We start from the raw sequence: 21,763 nt of genomic DNA, 5'->3' as shown, positions 1-21,763 counted from the left end.
GTAATGCTGTAGCCTTGTGGAATGTGGCAAGTTTATAGATAAATCATGATTAGACAGCGTCTGCACGCCTAGCTTTGAGTACTCAATGCTGGCACTCAACATGTGGGGAAACCACATTGAGCGTTGTACGTTTGCGTCTTGAACGCGGGTTCTAGCCAGCAGAGCCGCAAGTGACAAAGACCAGGAAGGCGGGTCGGCGGCCAAACCAGACCGAAGAACAGGAGTTCGGTATGCTTCGAGAGCGCTCGGAGTCGAGACCGACTAATTATACCGTAAGCAGAATCGATCATGAGAACCAATCGAATGCCCAGCTGGCAATCGTAAGCGCGATGCTAGATGAACCGAACGATGATCGCCAGGACGCCACGGGCCAGAACAAGATCAAAGAACCACGCAGCCACGTTCCTGTTGTTGCACAATGCCAGATAGGTCAGAAAGAATAGACTCGTTGTACTGTTTCGTGATCGTGAAGAAAGGCGTGCACAAGAGAGGCAAATACTCAGATGACCCTTTCCCATCTCAGCTTGCGCCTGAAACGCCAGACGCCCACTCCCAAACGCTTTCAGTGGGACAATGGAATTCGACAAATTCTCGTTCATGCTCCTTCGCTACTCCTTAGAGCACGACCGGTAGTTGTAGCCGAGCTCGGCTGCTCCGTTTGCCACGACAAGTAGGTATGGTCGCCGAGTTTTCTATATTGTGTGTATCAGTCGCAGCGGTCTTGAATTTGAGATGTGGAGGAATACCGACCTTGGCTTGATGAATTGAGTAATTGTGAAGACAGTGCCCAAGATGATGCACAACCCTCCTACCACGATATACGCGATTCCAAGGAACGGATTCCTGCCGCCCATGACGGTGCGGGTGGAGATGAGGATTGACTTTGTCCCGCTGTACAGCGTTACGGGAAAGTCTGATCGAGACGGTATTAGCGTGAACACCTGGATTTCAATGAGGCTAGAGCCGTCACTCACAGTCGTATATCATCATCTCATATCGGCCTATGGGCATGCTCTCATTGTCGTTGCGTAGGGCAAGCTTGCTGAAAGTCGGTAGTCCTGCCGTGCGCATCCACACCTGGAACTCTTCCCATTCCTTGAGGTCCGGGACGGGGAATGTCGCGTTCCAAGCTGGGTATCGCACACGCCAGTTCTCTGGCGGTACAATCTGGTCAATGGGCGTTTCTGTCTTGCTGTACAAGTCTGCATCCGATGACCAGGCGATTCCTTTGTTCGTCATGTTGTATGTGACATTCCCATTAGAACTACCACCGGCGTTCAACTGCACCGGGCTGAAGAAGGTGTCGTTGAAGAGGGAATTGGCGATCAACCCACACGGATAGTATGCCTTTTGCGAGCCATCCGGTTGCGTCTCTGTCCTGAGAGGATCGCACTGACTGCCCTGAATGTCGGAAGGACTGCGGTTCTTGCCCTTGAGCTGGTCCTGATCGAAAGACTGCACATATCGACGGTGGTTTTGGTAGAAGTTGGTGAGCTGGTAATACAGCAACACTGGCGGCGCCAGTTCATCTGGAATGTAGAATTGTACACGACAAGCGGTGGTGTCAACCTGCAGAAAGTCGTTGTCGTCGCCTCCATAGYCAACCTGTTTGGTCTCTTTGCACCACGTCGGCGCATCTGCAGGGGGGACTACATTTTTGAAGTGTGTGGTGATGCTACCGCTTGGAATCYCTGAAAACGAGTTCCCTTCCGTTGAGCATTGGGGAGCGTCGGCGCTGCACTTGGAGTAGTCGACGATGATTTCCTGGACCGTCGAGCTCGCCCACAGGAGGACGCCGCCGATGGGCGCAAACAAGACGCCGATACCGAAGAAGAGGGGAATGACCGTTTTCGGCGTGAGAATGGGCTGCCACGCCTTGAGTCGTTGCTGGCGAAAGGCATTGTCTGTTCATTGCAGTCGTCAGCTTCCTTCCTTCTCGCAGTTCGCACACKCGTTTCGCGCTCGTTGCATACTTGGTGGCCTGCGGCTCTTCTTCTTCTCCACTACCTCCGAGTGATTGCTGCTCGTATCCGTCTGTTCCATGGTTTGCGACATGCTCAATCAATGTGCAGAGGGGAAACGCATCAGCGACGCGGCATCAAGCACGCCAGGGCTCGGGTGGAAGTGGTCGGCGCGCGGAAGAAGCTGGACCCTTGCACGTGGCGTCGCATCCCTCGATCGTACCTATTCAGCTCAGCCTCAAGAGACCAGACCAGGATCAGATTGACTGCCGTACCTACAACTGCGACGGTTTCCTCCCCATGTCTTGCGGCATCACAAAGTCTGAAGGAAGTCTGTGAGCCTGGCACACGCCTGGCATTGATGAGACTGTTCGCCGGCAATAATGATGTTGTGCTGTTCATTGCCGTCCTGGATGTACACACTAGATATGCTGCACTGAGAGCGCACATGAGACGATGGATATGCTGGAGATTTTCATTGCTCAACGCGCGTAAATGTATGCTACACATCGCGTGAGCCATGCCATATGCCTTKGCCTTCTTCACCACAGCTATCTAGGTACTAAGGAAATCTGTCGATTTGGGCATTTACGCCTTCTCAACCCACTCGCCATCGAGCCATCTGTTTACCGCGTCCAAAGAAGCCTCGGGCTGATTGTACGGAACCATGTGTCCGGCAGCGTGAATGCGGACAAAGGTGAAGTTACCCGAAGACTTGACGGAGCCGACGTTAGAGTCACTCTGCGAGAGAGTGAGGTTCTTCATCTCCGCCTTGGCGTAAGCCTTCTGGCCGGGCCACTCAAGAGCGTTGGTCCAGGCAAGGTTGCCGAGCCTGCAAATACTGTTAGCATTGTGCTGGAGAATGCGACGAACTGTGACCACTTACCAGTTGCAAATGAAGTCGGCGTCACCAGCGTAGATCATCACTGGAATCTGCTTCAAGAGGTCTGGGACTAGACGGTGGAATGGCTGCATCCAGTCGCCGTTGAACAAGAAGTTGCGGTTGATGTCGAAGTTGCAAGAGTCGTACTTGGTCACCTCAGCACCGAGAGCCTTCATCACATCATCGCGGTTCAGGTACTCCTGGATCCACTCAAGCTCATCGTAGCACAGGCTGCCACCCTTGCACTTCTCACGCACATCGTAAACATTTTGACCAGTCTTCTGGAAGGGTCCAATAAGGGCATTGTTGCAGTAAATGCTAGCGGGAACACAGGACCAGACAGATTCGCTGTCGTAACAGCTCTGAATCAAGCTCTGGCAGCGATCAAGAGAGTTGTCCATGCTCTGGCACTCCTGCTCGCTAAGAACAGCGGGCCAGCCACCGTCACCGCAAGCCATTGGGCGGTAGTATTCGTATTGAGTGAGGGGATCGGTGAGACCGTTACCGATCAAGACAGACTGCAAATTGATGTTGCGCTTCTTGTGAGAGAGAATCTCAGATGCGAACACTGGAATGTAGTGGCCAGCGTAAGACTCGCCGGAGATGTGGAAATCCTGCTTGGCGTACTCTGGGAACTGCTTGAAGAAGAGGGTCAACAGGGCGTAGACATCTTTGCCGGCCGCGACAGTGTTGGAAACAGCGCTACCGGAGTAAGAGTAGCCGACGTTGACAGGCTGGTCCAAAAAGATGACGGAAGCGTTAGCGTTCCAGCTGCTTGGGTTGTACTTGGTCTTGCCGTCCTTTGTGATGGAAGATGGTCCCAACTCCATGAACAGACCAGTCAGGGATGAGCAGCCTGGGCCACCGTTCAACCAGAGGACCACAGGGTCGTTCTTCGGATCGTTTCTCGACTCAAAGAACCAGTAGAAGAGGTGCTTGTCGTCCTCTTCGTTGTCCAAGTACCCGGAGTATTGCTTGACGGTGTCTACGCCGAGACTTTTGGGATCGACCTTCTTGGTGCGGAGCTTGAAAGCCTCGAGGCTACCATCGAGCTCGCGCTCTTTCTTGCCCTCAGAATTGATGGTGAACATCTCCTCGATGGCCTTGCCAGAGGTGTGAAAGTCCCACTCGCTGTCATGCTTGCGTTCGTGCTTCTTTGGGGTGCTGAAGAAGGATGCCTGGCTCATGGCCTCTGGAAACATCATGGCGACCTCATCCCAGGTCGAGCGAGCCTCGTCGGTAAGATGCTTCAGCTCATTCCCSAGGTTCTGCAATGGCTTGGACCACGACGATGCCTTGTCGCTGGCGGCCTTGAAGACATCATGGAGAGCTCCAGGAGCTTTCAATGGCTGCTGCTGCTGCGGGATAGAAGCCACGGCAGCGCCGACGAAGAGGGCCGATGCTGCGACCTTCATGTTGACGGTGTTTCGGAGTCAGGCGGCAGGAGTCTTGGTGAGTAGCGGAGAGATCTTGGATGTGCTTCAAGCAAGACGGAGCGAAGCAGGAGTCGGTTCTTGGGGATCTCACAGAGATTTGATAATGGTAAGATGGTCCAGCCAACAGTAGATGGTGGTGGATGGAGAGAAGAAGCAGGAACCGGGACGAAGAGGCGAAGCTCAAGACAAGGCGGCTGGTCACATGTCAGGTACACACCAACGCCGAACACAGACGATGTCATTAGCGCCCCGATAAGAGCTAGGGTCGTCGTGGGGGGTTTCGGGCGGCCCGTCCAAAAGCCGAGAGAGTGGAGACGAATCGAGCGCGATGAGCAATCTTCTGAGAAAGTTCGCATGAATTCGACGAGTCTTTAAACACAGCACGACGTTATAGGCATCACAGTACAAGATGCCGTCAGCACAGATTAATCAGCCTTCCAACCAGATCAAGTTGACAAACGTCAGCTTGGTCCGTATGAAGAAGGTGAGCCCGGCATTCTTTTTTACAAGCATCTCGCTACTATTCTAATAAATCCTCAGGGCAAGAAACGCTTCGAAATCGCCTGCTACAAGAACACCGTAACGTCTTTCCGCGCGGGCAATGAAACMGATCTAGACAATGTCCTCCAAATCCCCAACGTCTTTATCAATGTCTCAAAAGGCCAAGTCGCACCCAATGATGACCTCAAAAAGGCCTTTCCCAACATGAGCCGCGATGACATCGTACTGGAAATCCTCAAAAAGGGCGAGATTCAGGTTGGAGAAAAGGAGCGATCGCAGGAACTGGATAGAGTGCACAAGGAAGTCATCGAAATTGTGGCGGGGAGACTTGTGGACCCGAAGAGTAAGAGAGTCTACACGACGGGCATGATTGAGAAGGCGCTGGATCAACTGAGCAGCAAGGGAGGCGGAGCAGGACGGGCTCCGGCGAAGGGAGGTGCGGTAGAGGGTAGTGATCGGAGTAAGAGTCGGGATCAAAGTGCTGCAGCGGCAGATTCTGGATCGAGCACACCCGCGAAAGGGAGTGGGGATGCACAAGGAGAGGCGAAGGTGGTAGATAAGGCGAAATGGACGGGAGTGGTCACTACGAGGAGTTCCAAGTCGCAGGCGCTGGATGCGATGAAGGCGCTTATTGCCCATCAGCCTATCCCCGTGGCGAGAGCAAGGATGCGACTGAGGATTACTTGTCCAACCAGCGTTCTCAAGCAAAGCGTAAAGTCGGCTCCAAAAGCCGAAGGCGAGGAACCAACGACGGGGACCGTCAAGGACATAATTCTGGGTCTTGTGGAGCAGGTCGAGAGTCAAGATGTCATGGGCGAGGAGTGGGAATGCGTAGGGTTCGTCGAGCCGGGCAGCTTCAAGACGCTCAGCGATTTCATCAGTGCGCAAACGAAAGGCAGGGCCAGGGCGGAAGTGCTTGATATGGCTGTCACTCATGAGGAGAATTGAGACTTTGGCATTCATTATCAGGCGTTTGAGCGAGCATAGGACGGCTTGACGAGGATATGATTGAACGACCCCCGGCAAATCTCTGATATGGCCTTGCAGCAATACGATTTGCGCCATTATAAGATCAAAAGAGAGAATAGTAGGCCAGGAAGCAAATAAGCATAACAGACTCCTGCAATACTGACCGCCATTTCCGCGATAGCTGATGACGTCCTGCTTGTGGAGAAGTCTTCGAGAGTGTATCATCAGGGGAGAAGTACTTCACGAGCAACAGCGCTGATGGCTCATAAAGCTTTGGTAAAATTGCTTGTCGTGATTGTGAAGGGGCGAGCGACGATCTTCTTGGTATCTTCTTCAGAAAAGGGAATTACATATGCACTTCACACCCTAGCACGTTTCCGTTGCGCCCCATTTCCTGGAGTAGAAGTCTCTRTCTTCATCGCCAATTTGCATCAGATCGTCCTCATCGTCCTCAACCCTCAAGATCTCCATCGCATGCTTCGGAGCCAACGTAAACGTTTGCATCAGATCATATCCCAAGACTCCCATCTCCCACTCAAGACCGCATGGGCCGCATTGTACCGATCCAGAGTTTTGCGCGATCACCACAGACATCCCGCATCGAATGCATCCAAAGGCGCATTGCTCGCACACAGTCGGCTTGCCCTCCTCGGTCGTTGGGCGAGCAGCCTTGCCACACTTTGTGCAGGCGGAAGTCAACCGTGCTCGTTTCAGCACGCATGCGGTGCAGAACCTTTGAGCTTTGCTGTTGATATTGGGTCTGCCAGAAGTGCACCCGGTACAGGTGGAAGACACCTCGTCGCTTGGAGAAGCATTTGCAATGAACTGCATGAAGCCCGGAATCCTCAGCTCTGATCGTCCAGAGTCCTCTACATCGTCGTCGTCGTCATCATCGTGCTGGGGCAGGACAGCACAGTCAAGCTTACAACGTTCGACGCTGCCAACCAACGCCTCTAGTTCCCTTTTAGCACCCTCAAACTCCGCTAGCTTCCGCTGAAAAGCTTCAGCCTTTGGTAATAACGTTCGAGCAAGGTCTTTTCGACGCCGAAGATCTGTAACCTCTTCTTCTGCAATGTCGACTTCTTTGGCCGCCTTAGTGAAGTCGCCTTCACCATTTTCATCGCCTAGACGCAGTTGCGTGTCTCTAGCCCGATCTAAGCGTTCATCGGCCTCACGCCTCAATGCCTTGCTAGGATTCAGGRAGGGACCTTGGTAGTTGGGCCCCTGAACAGCTTGGCGAAATGGCATGGCGCCACAAGGTCTCAATTCGATCTCGCAATTTTGAAGCAGGGACCGTGCCGCGGCGAAGGGCTCCTGCTGCTCYTTCTCGGGCTCTCTCTCAGGCTCCGGACCAGGGATGACTTTGAATTGCTGGCGTCTATGACTGACTGCATCTGAGCCGGACTTGAAAAGATTGATTCGGCCATTCTCTGTGCCTATAAGCAGCTCTTGGAAGTCCGGGCTGAAAGCGCCAGACATGACCGCCGATCTATCGCGGGATGGGCCGGAGATGTCGCTGACATGGGCATTATCTGGCGATCTGTATGGATTCCATACTTTGACGATGCCATCWGACGATCCAGAGTACAGGCGATTCTTTGTAGGCCCCCAAGCGAGGAACTGAACACCAGTGTCTGCCACCTCCGCGTTCCGGTCGTGGTCTAACACGTTGAGCGACTCGCCATGTCGAAGGGTATGCAGCGGCYGCTGAGATCGATCCGCAGAGCGCTTGTCCCAAATGTACACGCAGCCGTTAGTGGCTCCGGCAGCTATCAGATTATCGTCGTAAGGACAGAACACCAGGTCGTTAACGTCCAAACATGGAGACTGCCAATCAAGCACGCCACGACCCCCTTTTTGTCCAGCTGCAAAGCACTGTACAACCGTTCGCATGCCCTTGTCCACGACGTGTCCATTAGCATTACCCGCAACGGCGAACGCAATGGACGAGGAACTCGGTATAGGGTTCCAGGTTACGTCGAATACATTCCGAGTGGCACCTCCCAGTTGTATTCGCTGACCACTTGAAACATCCCACAGGCAGGTCTCGCCTGTGGCGCACGACACTACATCTTCCTCTCCACTAAAACCTGCCAACAGGAAGTTTTGGTGGTGATGCGCTACGCCCCATTTGAGTGCGGAGGGATAGACCGCGACATTGCTTTGTCGCGGGGACAGCTCCAGTTTGACGTCGTAACTCTGCGTCCCGCAGCTAAAGACGTTTATGCTTCTGGATGACTGGTGACACCCAGTCGCGACAAGACCATGTCCAGCTCCAATAGATAGCAAGGCAACGGGAGATGTGTGTTTGACAGCATAGCGACATGTAACCTGATCCCGTTCAACATTGTAATGCCGCAACGCCTTGTCCATCCCGGCGGTAAAGAGCCGAGTGCTGTCTTGCGGACAGAATTTGGCCGCCACCACACTGAGGAATAGTCTGGGGTCTTGCGATTGTCGCATAGCGTGGTTTGAGTTGATGTTAGTTGTGCTCCTCACCTCTGGCCGTGGAATATGATGCTCGAGGAGCTCCCTGACCTCTACACGCTCTGTGTCGCCGACGAGAAGATTGCGATGCATGTTGTATTGCATGCTCTGTTGGTCGGCTATCGCAATTGAGCTCGCCGCAAACCGATTAGACTCGTTCCACGCAAGCGATATCACATCTCCAGAGGTGCCCTGATATTCCTGCTGAAGTCCATAGTCGCTGAAAATGTGGTCTTTCAACTCATCAGGGACTGGGTGTGACGATTTCGTCCACGCTCGTCGTCCACGAACACCCAGCTCTCGAAGTCGAAGTATTCGAGACATTGAACTGGGATATACAGCGTCCTTGGAAGATAAACCGGAGCCGCTCTTCCCGGCATTTGATGGGATTCCTTCAGCAGCGCCTATCTCTACTTCTGTTTCAGCAACCTTGATGTCTCTCACGCTTTGCTCTCTGAGCTGCTTCCTTCGTTTGCTCTCTCGCTGAGCCTCCGCGATCTGATTTTCTTCCGCTCGGGCTTTGTTCACCGACGCCCATGGCACCAATCCGCTAGGTATATTGGGTTTCCTGATCCGCTTCGTTGGCAGACTTGATTTAATTTCCAGATGAGCCGAGCGACCAGGAACTTGTCTCGTTGGCCCCAGTTTTCTCGTGCGCAAGGTGTGATCCCGGAACTTGAGGGCATCCTGCGTTCTGCCCGCRAATCTCCCAGCGATCGAGGAGAACGGGAGCTTATCAATCTCCCGGAGCTTTAAGAGGAGGGCATCCTCCTCTGCCGAGTACGGTAGACCATTTCGACTGGGACCAGAGGATRGATCATCTACAGGCTGAGACGAGACATAAGCGATTGCCGTACTGTTTCGATTGTCGTCTGGAAGACTTGCTCCCGGCGCCTGGCTGTTAGACTCATCACTGAAAGCAATGCCCTCCATCCCATCATCAGTCATGTTGACAAGCCGGAGTCTTGAGGGAGGCCGCCGTTGCGGCTCGGGGGATATTGGATCGGCTCTTGCTTTTTTGCCACTCGGCCTCTTAGAGCCATTGGAATCCGAAGGTTGCAGGGCGCGCTTTAATGGGTTGAAATAGGACATCGCTTGAGGAACCGTCAAGTCTTGTTGTTGGCTGACAAGAAGTGGCGGTGCTTGTAGCGCAGCATCGGGACTTTGATGGGAAGATCTTGCAGCATCCCGAGCTTCACACCGTCGGCGATGGCGTTGCATCTTCTCACTACGGAAGAAGGCTCTGCTGCAATTTGGACAGATTTCTTTCTTCTTTGCCTCGGCGGAATCCTTGTGCGTCTTCAAGATGTCTTGTTCAATCGCATAACCAAGCGGCGTGCCTGCCAGGGCATGCCGTTGTCCGTACAGCCGTGCTCGACATTCTGAAGAAATGCCATTCAGTGGTCGAACATAGTCAATCAGAGCATGATAAGCTGGCGGGACCTGCGGCGCCGCAGTCTGTGAGAAACCATTGCTATGAGGGTCTTGGCATGATTCGTTTGAGGAAAGCTGTCTGTGACGCGGCAGAGACCACTGATGCTGTCCATCTCCTGAAACTGGAGCCTCTTGTGCTAGACCGTGTCCATTCGGCAATACACGAGTGCCCTCATGTGCAATGCCTGCAAGATTCGTGGGTCTCAAGTCGGCGATGTGACTATAAGCCGGCGGTTCGAGGATTGTGCCATTGTTCACTTGGCGGCTAGACACATGACTGCTCGATCCGTATGCTCGTTGCTCCGTCGCGACGCTCTCTTCTAAAGCTCCGGGCGCGATGCTTCCCGTTGTGCCGTTGTTGGCACCAGCCGCTGCTCCAGGTAGGACATCTTCCAACTCTTGCTGAACGTGACGGACATTGTCGTCATTTTCCCATTGAGCAGAGTTATCGTAGAACAGAGGGAGACCGTTGACTGGGATTGTTGGAATGCCACGATTTACGACTTGCGACTTTTCTCGTAGCGGTTGAAAGCGGGACAGAGCTGCCACTCTCGCAGGCGAGTCGTCAGGTTCGGGAGACGAGGTGAGATCGATCACTTRGACGGGAGCCATAGTCCATGCATGGCGGACAGACACGAACAAGATCAAGTCGTCTGTCTTTCCGCACAGCAAAAGTGTTGTATTGTCGTCGGTGTGAGTGCTGCGAAAGTTGACGTGGTGTCGACGCGAAGTCCACGCGACTTCCAAAATCCCTGTCAACATCTTAGCTCATCCACATCCGCATCGCTTCACTTCCCTCCACTACACCCCGCTCCACTCCACCAGGCATGGCGGAGCCCACATCCTTCAATGTGCGTGCGCAGCGCGAGAAGAAAGAGTCGTTGAAGAAGCGGGAGAGTACGCATGGCGGGAGCGGAGGAGGTGGTGGAGGCGGCGCCGCCGCTGGTGGAGGGTCATCGTCGTCGCTCAAGCGCAAGGCCAACGCGGTATCGCAGGCTCCAAGCCCCATGAGATTCGCGGTGCCGCCGCCGCGGACTGTGGACTTTGATGTGCCCAAGGACGATGTCATGGTCGCACACGAGCCACCATTCTTGACGCCTCACAATGACCGCCAGCTGTATAGACCGATGGACCTGGCAGAGAACAAGCGCGGATATCGCTACTCACGCGCCATCGCTGACCCGCAGTTTCCGCACAAGCAATTCTATCGATCGACTTCTCCACCACCGCATTATGCCCGGCTCAGCTTCGAGGACGCCGACAAGGGCATGCATTTCTCCACCAATGCCTTGTTCACGACAAATGAAAAGGGATGGCGCATGGTCCGCTCAAACCTCTGCGCGCGGGAAGGTACACTATACTATGAACTCAAGATTCACCGTGGCGTGCCGCGAGAAGGACCAGATCCCGATACCAATGTCCCACAACCACATGTCCGATTTGGCTGGGCAAGGCGGGAGGCACCGCTTGATGCACCCGTGGGCTTCGATGGATACAGCTACGGCATCACAGACATACGCTTCGAGACCATGCATCGTAGCCGGCCCGGCAAGTTCTTTCACTCGAAAAAAGCTGCCAAGAGCAAGTCGGCCAAATCGTCGCTCGCTGCGCCTACTCCGGTTGTGCTGGGTCCAGAAGACCAACACATCAAGGAAGGCGATGTAATTGGCGTCGAGCTTCAACTTCCCTCCCTCCAACTACAGCAAAAAATAGTCAGCGGCATCTACAATCCTGCCGCCGATTTTGGCGATGGCTTTGACCAATCCGCTGCACCGCTCGATGAGCCCATGGATGTTATTCGCGACCGTATTCCTGTTCCTTACAAAGCAAACAACTACTTTGAAGTCATCGATCACGTCGCTTCCAGACCCATGGAGGTCTATGCAGATCGTACTACGAATCTGAGCCTACTTCCTACTCATGCTGCGGGTGCACCTCAAAATTCAAAGGATTCTATCAAAGCGCCTCCCAATCCCAATCATGAACATCCACAGCTGCGGACGCTTCCACACAGCGCGATCAGGGTGTATAAGAATGGAAACCTCATTGGCACCGCTTTTGAAAACCTTCTCGCTTTTCTCCCTCCCGCCAGTGCCCCAAGTAAGGCCATGGGTGCGAGAGAAGGCACTTTCGACGATGGTTTGGTGGGCTACTTCCCAGCCGTATCTTGCTTTTGGGGTGGAATCGCAGAGGTCAATTTCGGAGATGGGAGGGATGGCTTCTGGTGTCCTCCTCCTCATCTCGCTCCTGCAAGGCCTAGAAGAGGGTCGGAAGATGTGGAGATGCCGGATGCTGGACTCGACGCCAGTGGTAAGAAGGAGGGATGGAATCCAGGCCGGCGCTGTAGGCCTGCAGGCGACAGATATAGAGAGCAGATTGCTGAAGATGTGGTCTGGGATATCGTAGACGAGGTCGACTTCTTCATGCAAGATGGAGGCTACGATGGTATAGCTGGAAGTGGCGTTACCGGTGCTGTTGCTCAAGGCAGCAGTCGGCTAAAGGAGGAGCAGTCGTAGAGCACGCGGCCTCACGCCCCGGCTCAGATCGCCCTATCCTTACCAGATTCCTGGCCAGCTACTCAAAGTCAACAACCATATCGAGTTGAGGAACGCGCTTTCGGCCTGGCAGCACAAGATCTTTCCAAATGAAAATCTCCAAAGGATGCCCGGCGCATCTTCTGCCCGGGTCCTGAGTCGACGCCGTTGACTTGTTTCTCGGCAGTTGACGATGAATCACACGTTGCCTGATGCGAACGGGGTCAATGATCCTTTGTCACAGCTGAGCTTCGTCACGCTTGATATATCTGCCTTTTGACCATGCCACCCAGTGCTTACCGCATTCGTCCGTAACCTGCGTCTGAAAAAGTGCCGACAAAGGTTTCAACYCCGCCAGTTTTCTGAAAGTGGAAAGCTCCTACCTTAGGTAGATATGCGCTTATGTGGAGACAGCCCGGAGAATCGCTCAGGCTGAATTTATGAACCGGAGGAGTCTACGCCCTATACACACCTTATGGAGCGGCAAGCTGTGTGAGGCATGATGACAGCAGCTGAGTCACACCAATCAGAGCTCCCCGCTATCGGACGTGAGATCATATAGTTCTTAACCTAGGTAAGAGGTAAGCTACATCCACGATATTTCACACAAGATTCCTACCCCATTGCCATCATTGAAGTACACAATCAACCCTGGAGATCAAGCTGAAATCATCAACATCATCACCATCATGGCAGACCAGACACTAAAGACACTTCACCCATTCCTGCAAGAGAAAGACACCAAGGTTTCATCCGGGACGGTGAAAAGCTATTCACATGACACTGGCTCGGGTCCAGTACTATGCATGGTTCATGGATGGCCCCAGAGCTCATGTGCGTATGATTTTGATAGATGTATTGTTACCGCTTGACTGACGCTATGTTCGTCTTGATCAGACATGTATAGACACATGGTGGCAGATTTGAAAGATAAAATCACCATGTTCATCCCGGAGCTTCCAGGCTATGGCTTCAGCTCATTGCCTCCGAAGCACGACAAACGTAGGTCACGAGGATCAGAAGGCGGCAGAACGAATTGGCATGGCTCAACGCTATAGCGGAACTCCAGCAGTTGGAGCTTCAATCTGACTCAAGACTGCAACTGAACTGCTACTCTTTCACTTGAGACATGCCAATGTCCTTGCTTTTGACCTGGGCGTTTKAAGTGACTTGAGAGGTTCCCTGACAATCGCATAGGCACCGTAGGATCGATCCTCATGGAAGCACTCCAACAAGTCTTCGGCAAAGAACGACCCGTAATCTGGTGTGGCCATGACCGCGGCGGCCGCATTGGACATCGTCTGATCGTAGACGCCAATCCATCACACAACATCCAATCTGCAATCATTATGGACATTGTCCCCACCAGAGAACAGTGGAGGGTCTTTTCCAACCCAGCCGCGAGCGCAGCATACTATCACTGGCCCTTCCTAGCGATACCCGCCGCCCCTATGCTCATTGAAGCCATGGGTCCAGGAACTTATATCAAACATTCCCTTGAGAGAGCAAAGGGAGGCAACGAGGTCGGCACGGCAAAGTTCAAAGAAAATGAGGCCATTGCACATTATTGCCACCAGTTCAGTTCGCCCGAGTGTATTGCAGGGTCTTGCGGGGATTATGCAGCCGGTGCGACGGAGGATGTCCAGGAGCAAGAGAAGGATCAGAAGGAGGGTAGAAAGGTTAAGATCCCACTTTTGGTGATTTATTCGGCATCCAATCTTGGAAGGATGCATGATGTGCCCAAGGTCTGGAAAGATTGGGTGGAGGGTGAATTGCAGGTTGAGGGCGTCGGCAATGGAGTTGGCCATTATATTCCTGAGGAAGCCCCGGACGAGGTTACCAAATTGGTTGTAAAATGGATCGATGGACAGCAGAAGTGACTTGCAGTATCAAAGGGTGATGGGAATGGGAAAAATTCCAACGAAGGTTCCATGGAAGGAGGGAACGCAAAGCTCTGAGATAGAGCACATGACTGCCCATACTTAACCTGGCCCGAGGCGATGATACGTAGCAAAAGCGTGGCAGATGTTGCTGCAACGCACTGATGGCGCTGGTATTAGTATGTATACTTTTCGTTATCCGCCAACTTTCGAAGTGTAGCCGTTGTTACAAACTGGCTCCGAGAAGCCAACGCTCCAGCGAACGCTGCCCATAATTATGACCATGAGACACAACCCTCCAACAACGCTAGCAAGGGCATAAGCATATGCATGCTTGCGCTTCAAGGCCTTGATCTCTGCAACCCAAGTGCTGACCGTAGTGAGACAACCACAGAACCCATCCATGATCCCTTGCAGGATCTGGCAGCCGATGATACCTCCGCCTGCCTGTCCCATAATTCCAACGCCAACATGCTGTATATCATAACACATGCCTTCGACTGCTGTTCCGAACATATTGACAGCGAAAGTGCCTAGTGGAAAGGCGAYGACGAGCCCGTTGAGCTGCGCGCTCGCATAGAATCGTATCAAAGTACCCAGGGGAGCAAAGACCAGAGCGAACAGCACTTCACCACGCCACACGCGCTGAGGCGGGAATATGGCAAGTAGCACGGCGCCGACCCAGCATCCCCAACCCAGCACCACCATTACGGGATCAAGTATCTTTCGGAGAACGCTCGCCGGTATTGTAGGTGTCCATCGATTTAGAGCATGTGCCGTATGAGCGCCAACAACAAGGCCGCCAAGCGATAGAGCGATGGTAGCTAAGATCACTGCCACGAGCGCCTCAAACGAATATCCTCCGTTCCGGCCCAGAGTCCTTGAGGGCGAGACCACGCCAGGGGAGGAAGAAAAAGAATGGTTGACGGGCGCGGGAAGATTGTTGGAAAGTGCCAGGAAAACGTCTCTCGTAAAGCTTGAGAAAGAAGTGAAACTTCCACAGAATCCGGTTGCCAGACCGACGTACAGTGGAATTGTTTTCTTGTACTTGTTCAATTGAGCAACGTCTACGGGTAGATCGTCAAACTCTTCTTCATCACGTCGCTTGTCGCTGTCCAGGCCTGCAAGACCATGCCCGAATAGTCGTTGATCCTCGGAGAGAAACCCCATGACGAATGAGCCGGCCATGTTCGCCCATACGACGGGGAAGGTGAGTGTCGCGCCCGGGTAGAACGTGATCCATTGGGTCCCGAGACGCGCCAGTGTGCCAAATATGGAGAAAAATATAAGATAAGAAATAATGTATAAATTCGTTAGAAGCTTGTTCTGTGGTTGGCCAGGCGTTGGCTGCAGCAATGGACGCTCTGGCTGTGATTTTTCGTCTCTGGCGACATCCTGGGAGTATGGCTTCGTCTGCGCCGCTGTAGTGGCGGCAGAGAACCTTTGAGGGTTAGGAACAGGTGGCACGTCCCATGTGTCAAGCTGTTCATCTCGTGCTGCGCTGCTTGCCCTACTGTGCTGCAAGCGTTTACTGAAGTTCCTGACTCCAGTTTCTGTCTGGTCTTTCTGTTGAGTCTGTTGGTCGTGTGACGGCACAGGCTGCGGCAGCGCACTGTATTCTTCGTAAGTTCGGTGGTCGCCAGCATCATGTTGACTGGCGCGTTTTCCCTTGGATCTTGATCTCGACGTCCTTATTGTCGCCTGGCTGGCGCTCGAGACAGGACGCGACGGTTTATGTTGAGAACCGCGTTTCCCGAAGAATTGCTCCCTTCGACTCCGGGTGGTGCTGGAGGAAATCCTCGGTTCCTCAGTCGCCACAACAGTGCCATTGGCATCTAATTGCGGTTCATTTGCAAGATCAACGTCCTCAAACGCCGGGCGCTGGCTAAAGGACGAAGGCGCCTTGACCGAAGACATTGGTCCTACTGGTCCTGCTGGTCTCCGCTATCCAGGCGCACGAAATCCTCCACGTCCGCTGCGACAAAATATCCAGGCCGAGGGCTCGTCAACATTTTCGACGCGACGAGAAAGGGAGGTTGCGATGGCAAGAAAGTTAAACCTAGAGCACGGTCGCCGATCGGCATTTGTGGCGAATCATGCACAGTACAACTCGTGACCATCAATCTTGAATCCATGATGACAACCATCAAGCACGGACAGAATAACAAGATGCGAAAGTGTGCACCACTAAAGCTGGTGATGTCGTCTAGCTTCTGGACATACCAAATACGATGACTCAGGATTGGAAGGTGCCAGGTGCCAGGTGCCTGATGACTGCCACGTGAGCACGTACCTACCATGGATGTGGAACCTGGAATGTGGAACCTAGAAGGAGCTCGCCGACGATAAGGTAGCCCCGCGGTGCCTATCGTTGACTGAGCAAGCTGCAACAGCAGGCACAACAAAGACAACGAACAACCTCTGAAACCTCYTGAGCAGTTTCATCTTCACTCTACGTGACCGTCTCTCTCACCGTCACTTCCGGGAAATTCGCCATCCTCGCCATCTCTTGAGAGTCAGTCAGCATAGGAACGCAGCATGGTCGCCAACGTCCACGTCTCCACGCACCCTTGCGTGAAAGCCAAGTTGAGCCTCCTCCGCTCTGCAAGCACCAATGCCAAAGAGACAAAAGCTCTCATCCACGAAATTGCCACGATTGTCAGCTGCGAGGCTCTCGCCAAAGGCCTCTCCGTCGAGCAGAATGGCACAGTAAGTCTCCAACACCATTCGCAGCCAGCAGCGGCTGACGATTCGCAATAGGCTTGCAATGACTGATGGCTTGTGTTTCGTGTCTAGGACAAAAGCCCTCTCGGATACGAGTATCCCACTGAAGCCATCAACCCCTCGAATCTCAGCCTTGTGCCCATTCTACGCTCTGGACTGAGCATGGTAGATGCCGTTCAGGCGGTCTTGCCCACTCCGGTCTCCATCCATCATCTTGGCATGTACCGGGAGAAGAGCACGCTGCAGCCTGTGGAGTACTATAACAACTTACCATATCACAAAGCTGGCGCTACGTCAAGCATCTCAGAGTTGGCAATCATCGTAGACCCGATCATCGCTACCGGGTCTACTGTCTGTGCGGCAATCGACACCTTGCGGGATTGGGGAGTCAAAAGGATCATCTCCATTTCCATCTTAGCCAGCAAAGACGGTCTGCAGAAAGCGGCCGAGGCATGGCCAGAGGGTGTCGAGCTGTGGGTGGGAGGCGTGGATGCCGCAACGGATGAGCGGGGCATGATCAAGCCAGGTTTGGGAGATGTGGGAGACAGATTGTATTTGACTGTTGGGAAGTAGTTTCAATACGCTCTATCCAAAGAAGTCGTTGCATCGGATCTATTGAAGCACTCTCTCTTTACATGCGCTGATCATTTCCGATATCAATTTATGCATTTCTCCATTCACGGACACCACATCCGACCTCGCTTCTTCATGCCCGCAGCCCGCACGCCGCCTCCATTCGGGCTTCACTTGTACGAACTGCACGTTCGGCAAGTCAAACATCGTCTCAAACCCAGTCTTTCTCACGTTAGCCAGAGGGGATAAAGTTTTGTTCCCGCCGTAAATGGTCCAACCATCAACCTCCGTAGCTCCGTTCCAACTAACAAACACTCTAGTCCCTTGGGAAGCTGTGTCCTTTCCAGTAGACTCCACGGCAACGGAAGGCTTCGTCAAAGGGCAGCCGGTCCATGCTTGCTTGAAAGCTCGATACGAAAGGGTGCCTCTACCTCCGCTCTCGAATCCTCCCCCTTCTCTTCTTACCGCCTCTCCGAACTGAATCGTATTGAGCACCTCACCATTTGCAGAGAACTCCTCAAGTACAGGTATCCACCCGTGTCCAGTGAAATAGTTGCCGTTCTTCATTTCTTGGAAACTCCCCTGAGCAGTCGGGTAAATKGGACCAGTCTCGTTGAGGAACTTCTGAACCAAAGTCGCCTCCTTCGTCTCCAGATTGACGGTGATGAGTTTTCCCGWAGCAGGAACTGTGTTATTGTCAATTGGGCAATTGTGGTTATCATGCAGTCGTATTGTGATGCAGGTATTGTTGTGTTCCTCAACCACTCTGATGTGGTGCTGGTATCGAAAGTCGGCTCCGTCTCCCAGAGTGAAGTCGCCGCCGTTTATACCCTGCAGTCGCCACTTGACCTCTCCGCGTGAATCTATCACAATAGCAGTAGAAAGGTATCGGGAGCTTAAAATGTAGCCATCGTGGAATTTGGAAGCAGCATTGATGTGGAAGTATCCCCAGGCAGTCTCTTGGCTCAGGCCATCGTAGCCTTCACTTCCAAGAGGGTAGACCGATGCACTTAGTGGTAAAGTGTCAAGATGATCAAGACTCTTCCACTCAAAGAGGACCTCGTTTGTTGCAATGTCAATCTCGTAAACCTGAGCTTCGACAATCCAGCCATCCGCTCCGCCGCCCACGGACGAGAGGTCAGCTTGAGTAACATTGTTCGCGGTGACCACCATGGTATCCTCCCGCGTGATGAAGATTTCGTGGAGATCAATATTACTGGCGAAGCGATTTCCAGGGGTGAGCTCCAGAAAGTTGCCAGGCAATTTTACCTCTGCAATCTGCTGATATTGTTTGTTCCAGAGAGTCWCCACACCGTTGCCCCTGCCCACGGGTTCTGGAAAGGAAGATCCGTTCCATCCAACTAAAACTCTCTCGCCAGCATACGTTTGAACACCAAAGCTGAAAGCATGCTGTAAGGGGCCGTTCCAGACAAGCTCGCCCTGGCCTGTCATGATGACAGGTGCCTTCTGGAAAGCTGTCGCTCCATCAGGTGCAATGAAGAGAAAGTCATCCGACGACGAAGCCTTCTGGGAGAATTCGAGATATGGTGGCGTGAAATTTGCGGTCTTGAAAGTGTGATAAGGCCTTGCAAGGTGGTTAGCTACGATGCGTGTCTGTGCAGTAAGACTCTCACCATGATGCATTTCCTGTCGATCTCGCTGGCACAATGGTTCCAGTGGTAAGAGTAAGGTATGCGGCAACTAGACCACAAAGTAAAAACGAAGACATTTCATCGAGGTGGAAGTGCAAGGAATGGAACTCGATGAAGATGGGAAATATTGATGAAAGCGTCGCAAAGCAGCACAATGTTGATCTTCCCCAAACTCAAAGTCAGACGTCTGGCGAACCGCTGGTGACACAATTTTCAGCAGAAGTTCACCCTTGTACCAGATCCGAGGTGGATTTCGATGTCGATGTCGGTGTGTTTCGCAATGGCAGAAGTACTTTAAGTGGTGTGTCTTCGTCTCCGTCATCCTCTTCGCTTCCCTACAGACCTCAATGTTTGACTAAGCAGCACCCAATCCACCTCAATCTCGACTCGAATCTTCTCTCCTGCGCAATACAAAGCACCTCTCACGGTCGCTGCCGTCGAACAACAGGACAACGTCTTCCACGTTCTTTCGAAGTCTTTGAACCAGGAATGGTTCGGATTGCACCATGCCGTTCTTTCGGCAACGCTACGGCGCGTTTTTAAGAACAACTCTATAACAATCCTTTTAGGCGATAGTGCGACGCTAGCACTATAGGGTATTAGAACCTCGGTAATTAAAGGTATATTCCGTATAATAAGTAATAAGTAGCGTAATTTAATATACGCGTATAATGTCCTCGCTTTCCTTCTTTAAAGTAATTTTATTTAAGTCTATAATACCTAAGTAATAATAGTAAGGATAAAGTAAAGGTATAATAGTATTATGCAGGTAGCTATATAACTCTTTATATAAGTAAGTAAGATCTCTAAAAGAGTAGTAGGATAAAGACCTACTACTCTTTTAGTAATTCTTATTAATACTTGAATACTAATATTAATACCTACTACTTTTACTACTATACTACCCCTTTACTACTTACTTATATCCTTCTCCTTTCTCTATACTACCTATATAAAAGCCTAAGAAGGCGAAGAAGCCTAAGTTACTATATCTATAACTAGGTTATATTAATACTATAAAATATTAGAGAGCTAGAACTTTCCCTAAAGATCCGAATAATAATAGCGAATACGGATATTTTAAGTAGAACTTTATAAGAGTATAAGCTAGGAATTTAACACTTTAAGAGTAGCGCTAACCCGTATAATAGCTTAAGAAAATAGGATTCTCTCTTAACCGTAAGTAGAGAGAAATAATAGCTAAGTCTACTACTAAGTACGTCGAGATCTATAATAGCTTTACTAATAGGATTAATAATATCTAAAACCGTCCGAACTACGTCGACGCCTTTTTAATTATTAGCCGGTCTATATAATCCTATTAGAGAATTATTAAAGTATAATAGCTAATAATATCGTAGTAGAATAATATTAACTAAGAAGAAGTATTACGGAGATTATAAGAAGCGGAAGGACTATAATAGTAATATAATTAAAGGCCTAGGGCTATTTCTAGTATATTTCCTACCCGTATAAAGGTATTCGACGCTAACGAGAATAGCGCTATATAATCTAGCGTAGATATTTAAACTTAGCYTATAGTAACTATATCTAGTAGGGAACTAARAGTACCTACTAGTATAGCGATAGRATAGCTAGCGARAGAGCCTATTAGAAGAGGCTAAAGGCRTATAATAGTAGACTAGARAATATATAYYRGCGACCTAAGCGCGGAATAATTATAAGTATARCTATARATAATTAGTTAAAGAGTCTRCGTTTARGAAAGAATAAGTAGTYTYRTAGGTCTCGGAGTAAGTCTTARRGTYRGAAGGGATAAGATATAAAGAATTAGTACTCTTCTTTCTTCTATATAATCTCGATTTTAGCTATTACGAGTTCGTAATAGGAGCTTAGTATAATATTATAGTAATATTATAATTCCTTCCTAAATAGGAAAGTTTCTACTCTTTTTATTAAATTATATATTCTATTATCTACTCTACTCGCGGACTATTATACTAGCTACTTTTATTATTCCTAAGCTATTCGGTATAATAGACCCCGATCTTATATATTTTTATATATTAGTATCTAAATGTATATAAAGGAGAGGTACTAAAGAGTAAGGCATAATAAAAGTAAAAGCGTAATAAGGCAGGCACGTAGGCAGCCTTCTAACTCTTTATATAGGTAATTTAGATCTTTAAAAGAGTAGTAGGATAAATACCTGCTGCTCTTTTAGCGACTCTTATTAATACCTAAATACTAATATTAATACCTACTACTTTTACTACTATACTACCTCTTTACTACCTACCTATATCCTCCTCCCTTCTCCTACTCCTCTATATAAATACCTACTACCTTAACGACCGCGAAGATAACTACTAGACCGGCCTTTAACCTACTTTTAATTAATAGAGGTCCTATTAGAGGAAGAAGAATTATCGACGTAAGGGTAGATAGAGTAGGAGCTAGGAATTTAATATTCTAAGAGTAGTACTAACCCGTATAATAGCTCGAGTAAGTAGGATTTACTATTAACGAGGAGTAGAAGGAGCTAATAGAGTTAAAGGCTAGCYRTCGCTTYCTAACTTAAGATCTAAYATTCGATCTAGCTATTAAAATCTATAACCGTTACTCCTACGTTAACGCTTTATTAATTTAGAGCCGGTCTATATAATTCTATTAGAGAATTATCGAAGTATGCCGGCTAATAATATCGTAGTAGAACGGTATACCCCGACGAGATAGTAGTAGATAGTAATAGAGAAGAAATAGGAACG

At 50.9% G+C, this 21,763-nt stretch overlaps 9 protein-coding genes; 4 read left to right on the top strand and 5 right to left on the bottom strand.

Annotated features, from left to right (window-relative positions):
- Positions 1 to 595: 595 nt before the first annotated feature.
- RCC_05534 (related to cell division protein CDC50) lies at positions 596 to 2,055 on the bottom strand (the record flags this gene model as incomplete). XM_023770804.1 has 4 exons in its annotated part: positions 596 to 692; positions 751 to 913; positions 975 to 1,904; positions 1,974 to 2,055. The coding sequence occupies 4 exons, from the start codon at positions 2,053 to 2,055 to the stop codon at positions 596 to 598; spliced, it is 1,272 nt and encodes a 423-aa protein (XP_023626572.1).
- Positions 2,056 to 2,549: 494 nt separating this feature from the next.
- RCC_05533 (probable Carboxypeptidase Y homolog A) lies at positions 2,550 to 4,259 on the bottom strand (the record flags this gene model as incomplete). XM_023770803.1 has 2 exons in its annotated part: positions 2,550 to 2,793; positions 2,848 to 4,259. 2 exons carry the CDS (start codon positions 4,257 to 4,259, stop codon positions 2,550 to 2,552), a joined length of 1,656 nt encoding a protein of 551 aa, XP_023626571.1.
- Positions 4,260 to 4,689: 430 nt separating this feature from the next.
- On the top strand, positions 4,690 to 5,729 carry RCC_05532 (probable SDO1 Protein required for cell viability localised to cytoplasm and nucleus; the record flags this gene model as incomplete). XM_023770802.1 has 2 exons in its annotated part: positions 4,690 to 4,764; positions 4,821 to 5,729. 2 exons carry the CDS (start codon positions 4,690 to 4,692, stop codon positions 5,727 to 5,729), a joined length of 984 nt encoding a protein of 327 aa, XP_023626570.1.
- Positions 5,730 to 6,116: 387 nt separating this feature from the next.
- Positions 6,117 to 10,433, bottom strand: RCC_05531 (uncharacterized protein; the record flags this gene model as incomplete). The annotated part of the gene is made up of 1 exon (XM_023770801.1): positions 6,117 to 10,433. The coding sequence occupies one exon, from the start codon at positions 10,431 to 10,433 to the stop codon at positions 6,117 to 6,119; it is 4,317 nt and encodes a 1,438-aa protein (XP_023626569.1).
- A 65-nt stretch (positions 10,434 to 10,498) lies between these two features.
- Positions 10,499 to 12,187, top strand: RCC_05530 (related to histone-lysine N-methyltransferase; the record flags this gene model as incomplete). Its single annotated transcript, XM_023770800.1, has 1 exon — positions 10,499 to 12,187. One exon carries the CDS (start codon positions 10,499 to 10,501, stop codon positions 12,185 to 12,187), a length of 1,689 nt encoding a protein of 562 aa, XP_023626568.1.
- Positions 12,188 to 12,894: 707 nt separating this feature from the next.
- On the top strand, positions 12,895 to 14,085 carry RCC_05529 (uncharacterized protein; the record flags this gene model as incomplete). XM_023770799.1 has 3 exons in its annotated part: positions 12,895 to 13,039; positions 13,103 to 13,207; positions 13,403 to 14,085. The coding sequence occupies 3 exons, from the start codon at positions 12,895 to 12,897 to the stop codon at positions 14,083 to 14,085; spliced, it is 933 nt and encodes a 310-aa protein (XP_023626567.1).
- A 195-nt stretch (positions 14,086 to 14,280) lies between these two features.
- RCC_05528 (related to chromosome condensation protein (CrcB)) lies at positions 14,281 to 16,002 on the bottom strand (the record flags this gene model as incomplete). The annotated part of the gene is made up of 1 exon (XM_023770798.1): positions 14,281 to 16,002. One exon carries the CDS (start codon positions 16,000 to 16,002, stop codon positions 14,281 to 14,283), a length of 1,722 nt encoding a protein of 573 aa, XP_023626566.1.
- Positions 16,003 to 16,623: 621 nt separating this feature from the next.
- Positions 16,624 to 17,382, top strand: RCC_05527 (probable uracil phosphoribosyltransferase; the record flags this gene model as incomplete). XM_023770797.1 has 2 exons in its annotated part: positions 16,624 to 16,794; positions 16,882 to 17,382. The coding sequence occupies 2 exons, from the start codon at positions 16,624 to 16,626 to the stop codon at positions 17,380 to 17,382; spliced, it is 672 nt and encodes a 223-aa protein (XP_023626565.1).
- Positions 17,383 to 17,421: 39 nt separating this feature from the next.
- RCC_05526 (uncharacterized protein) lies at positions 17,422 to 19,111 on the bottom strand (the record flags this gene model as incomplete). XM_023770796.1 has 2 exons in its annotated part: positions 17,422 to 18,967; positions 19,017 to 19,111. 2 exons carry the CDS (start codon positions 19,109 to 19,111, stop codon positions 17,422 to 17,424), a joined length of 1,641 nt encoding a protein of 546 aa, XP_023626564.1.
- Between the last annotated feature and the right edge of the window lie 2,652 nt (positions 19,112 to 21,763).

This window comes from Ramularia collo-cygni (assembly GCF_900074925.1).
Source record: "Ramularia collo-cygni strain URUG2 genome assembly, contig: RCC_scaffold08, whole genome shotgun sequence".
Lineage (NCBI taxonomy): Eukaryota > Fungi > Ascomycota > Dothideomycetes > Mycosphaerellales > Mycosphaerellaceae > Ramularia > Ramularia collo-cygni.
This window is presented reverse-complemented; position numbering and strand designations above follow the sequence as displayed.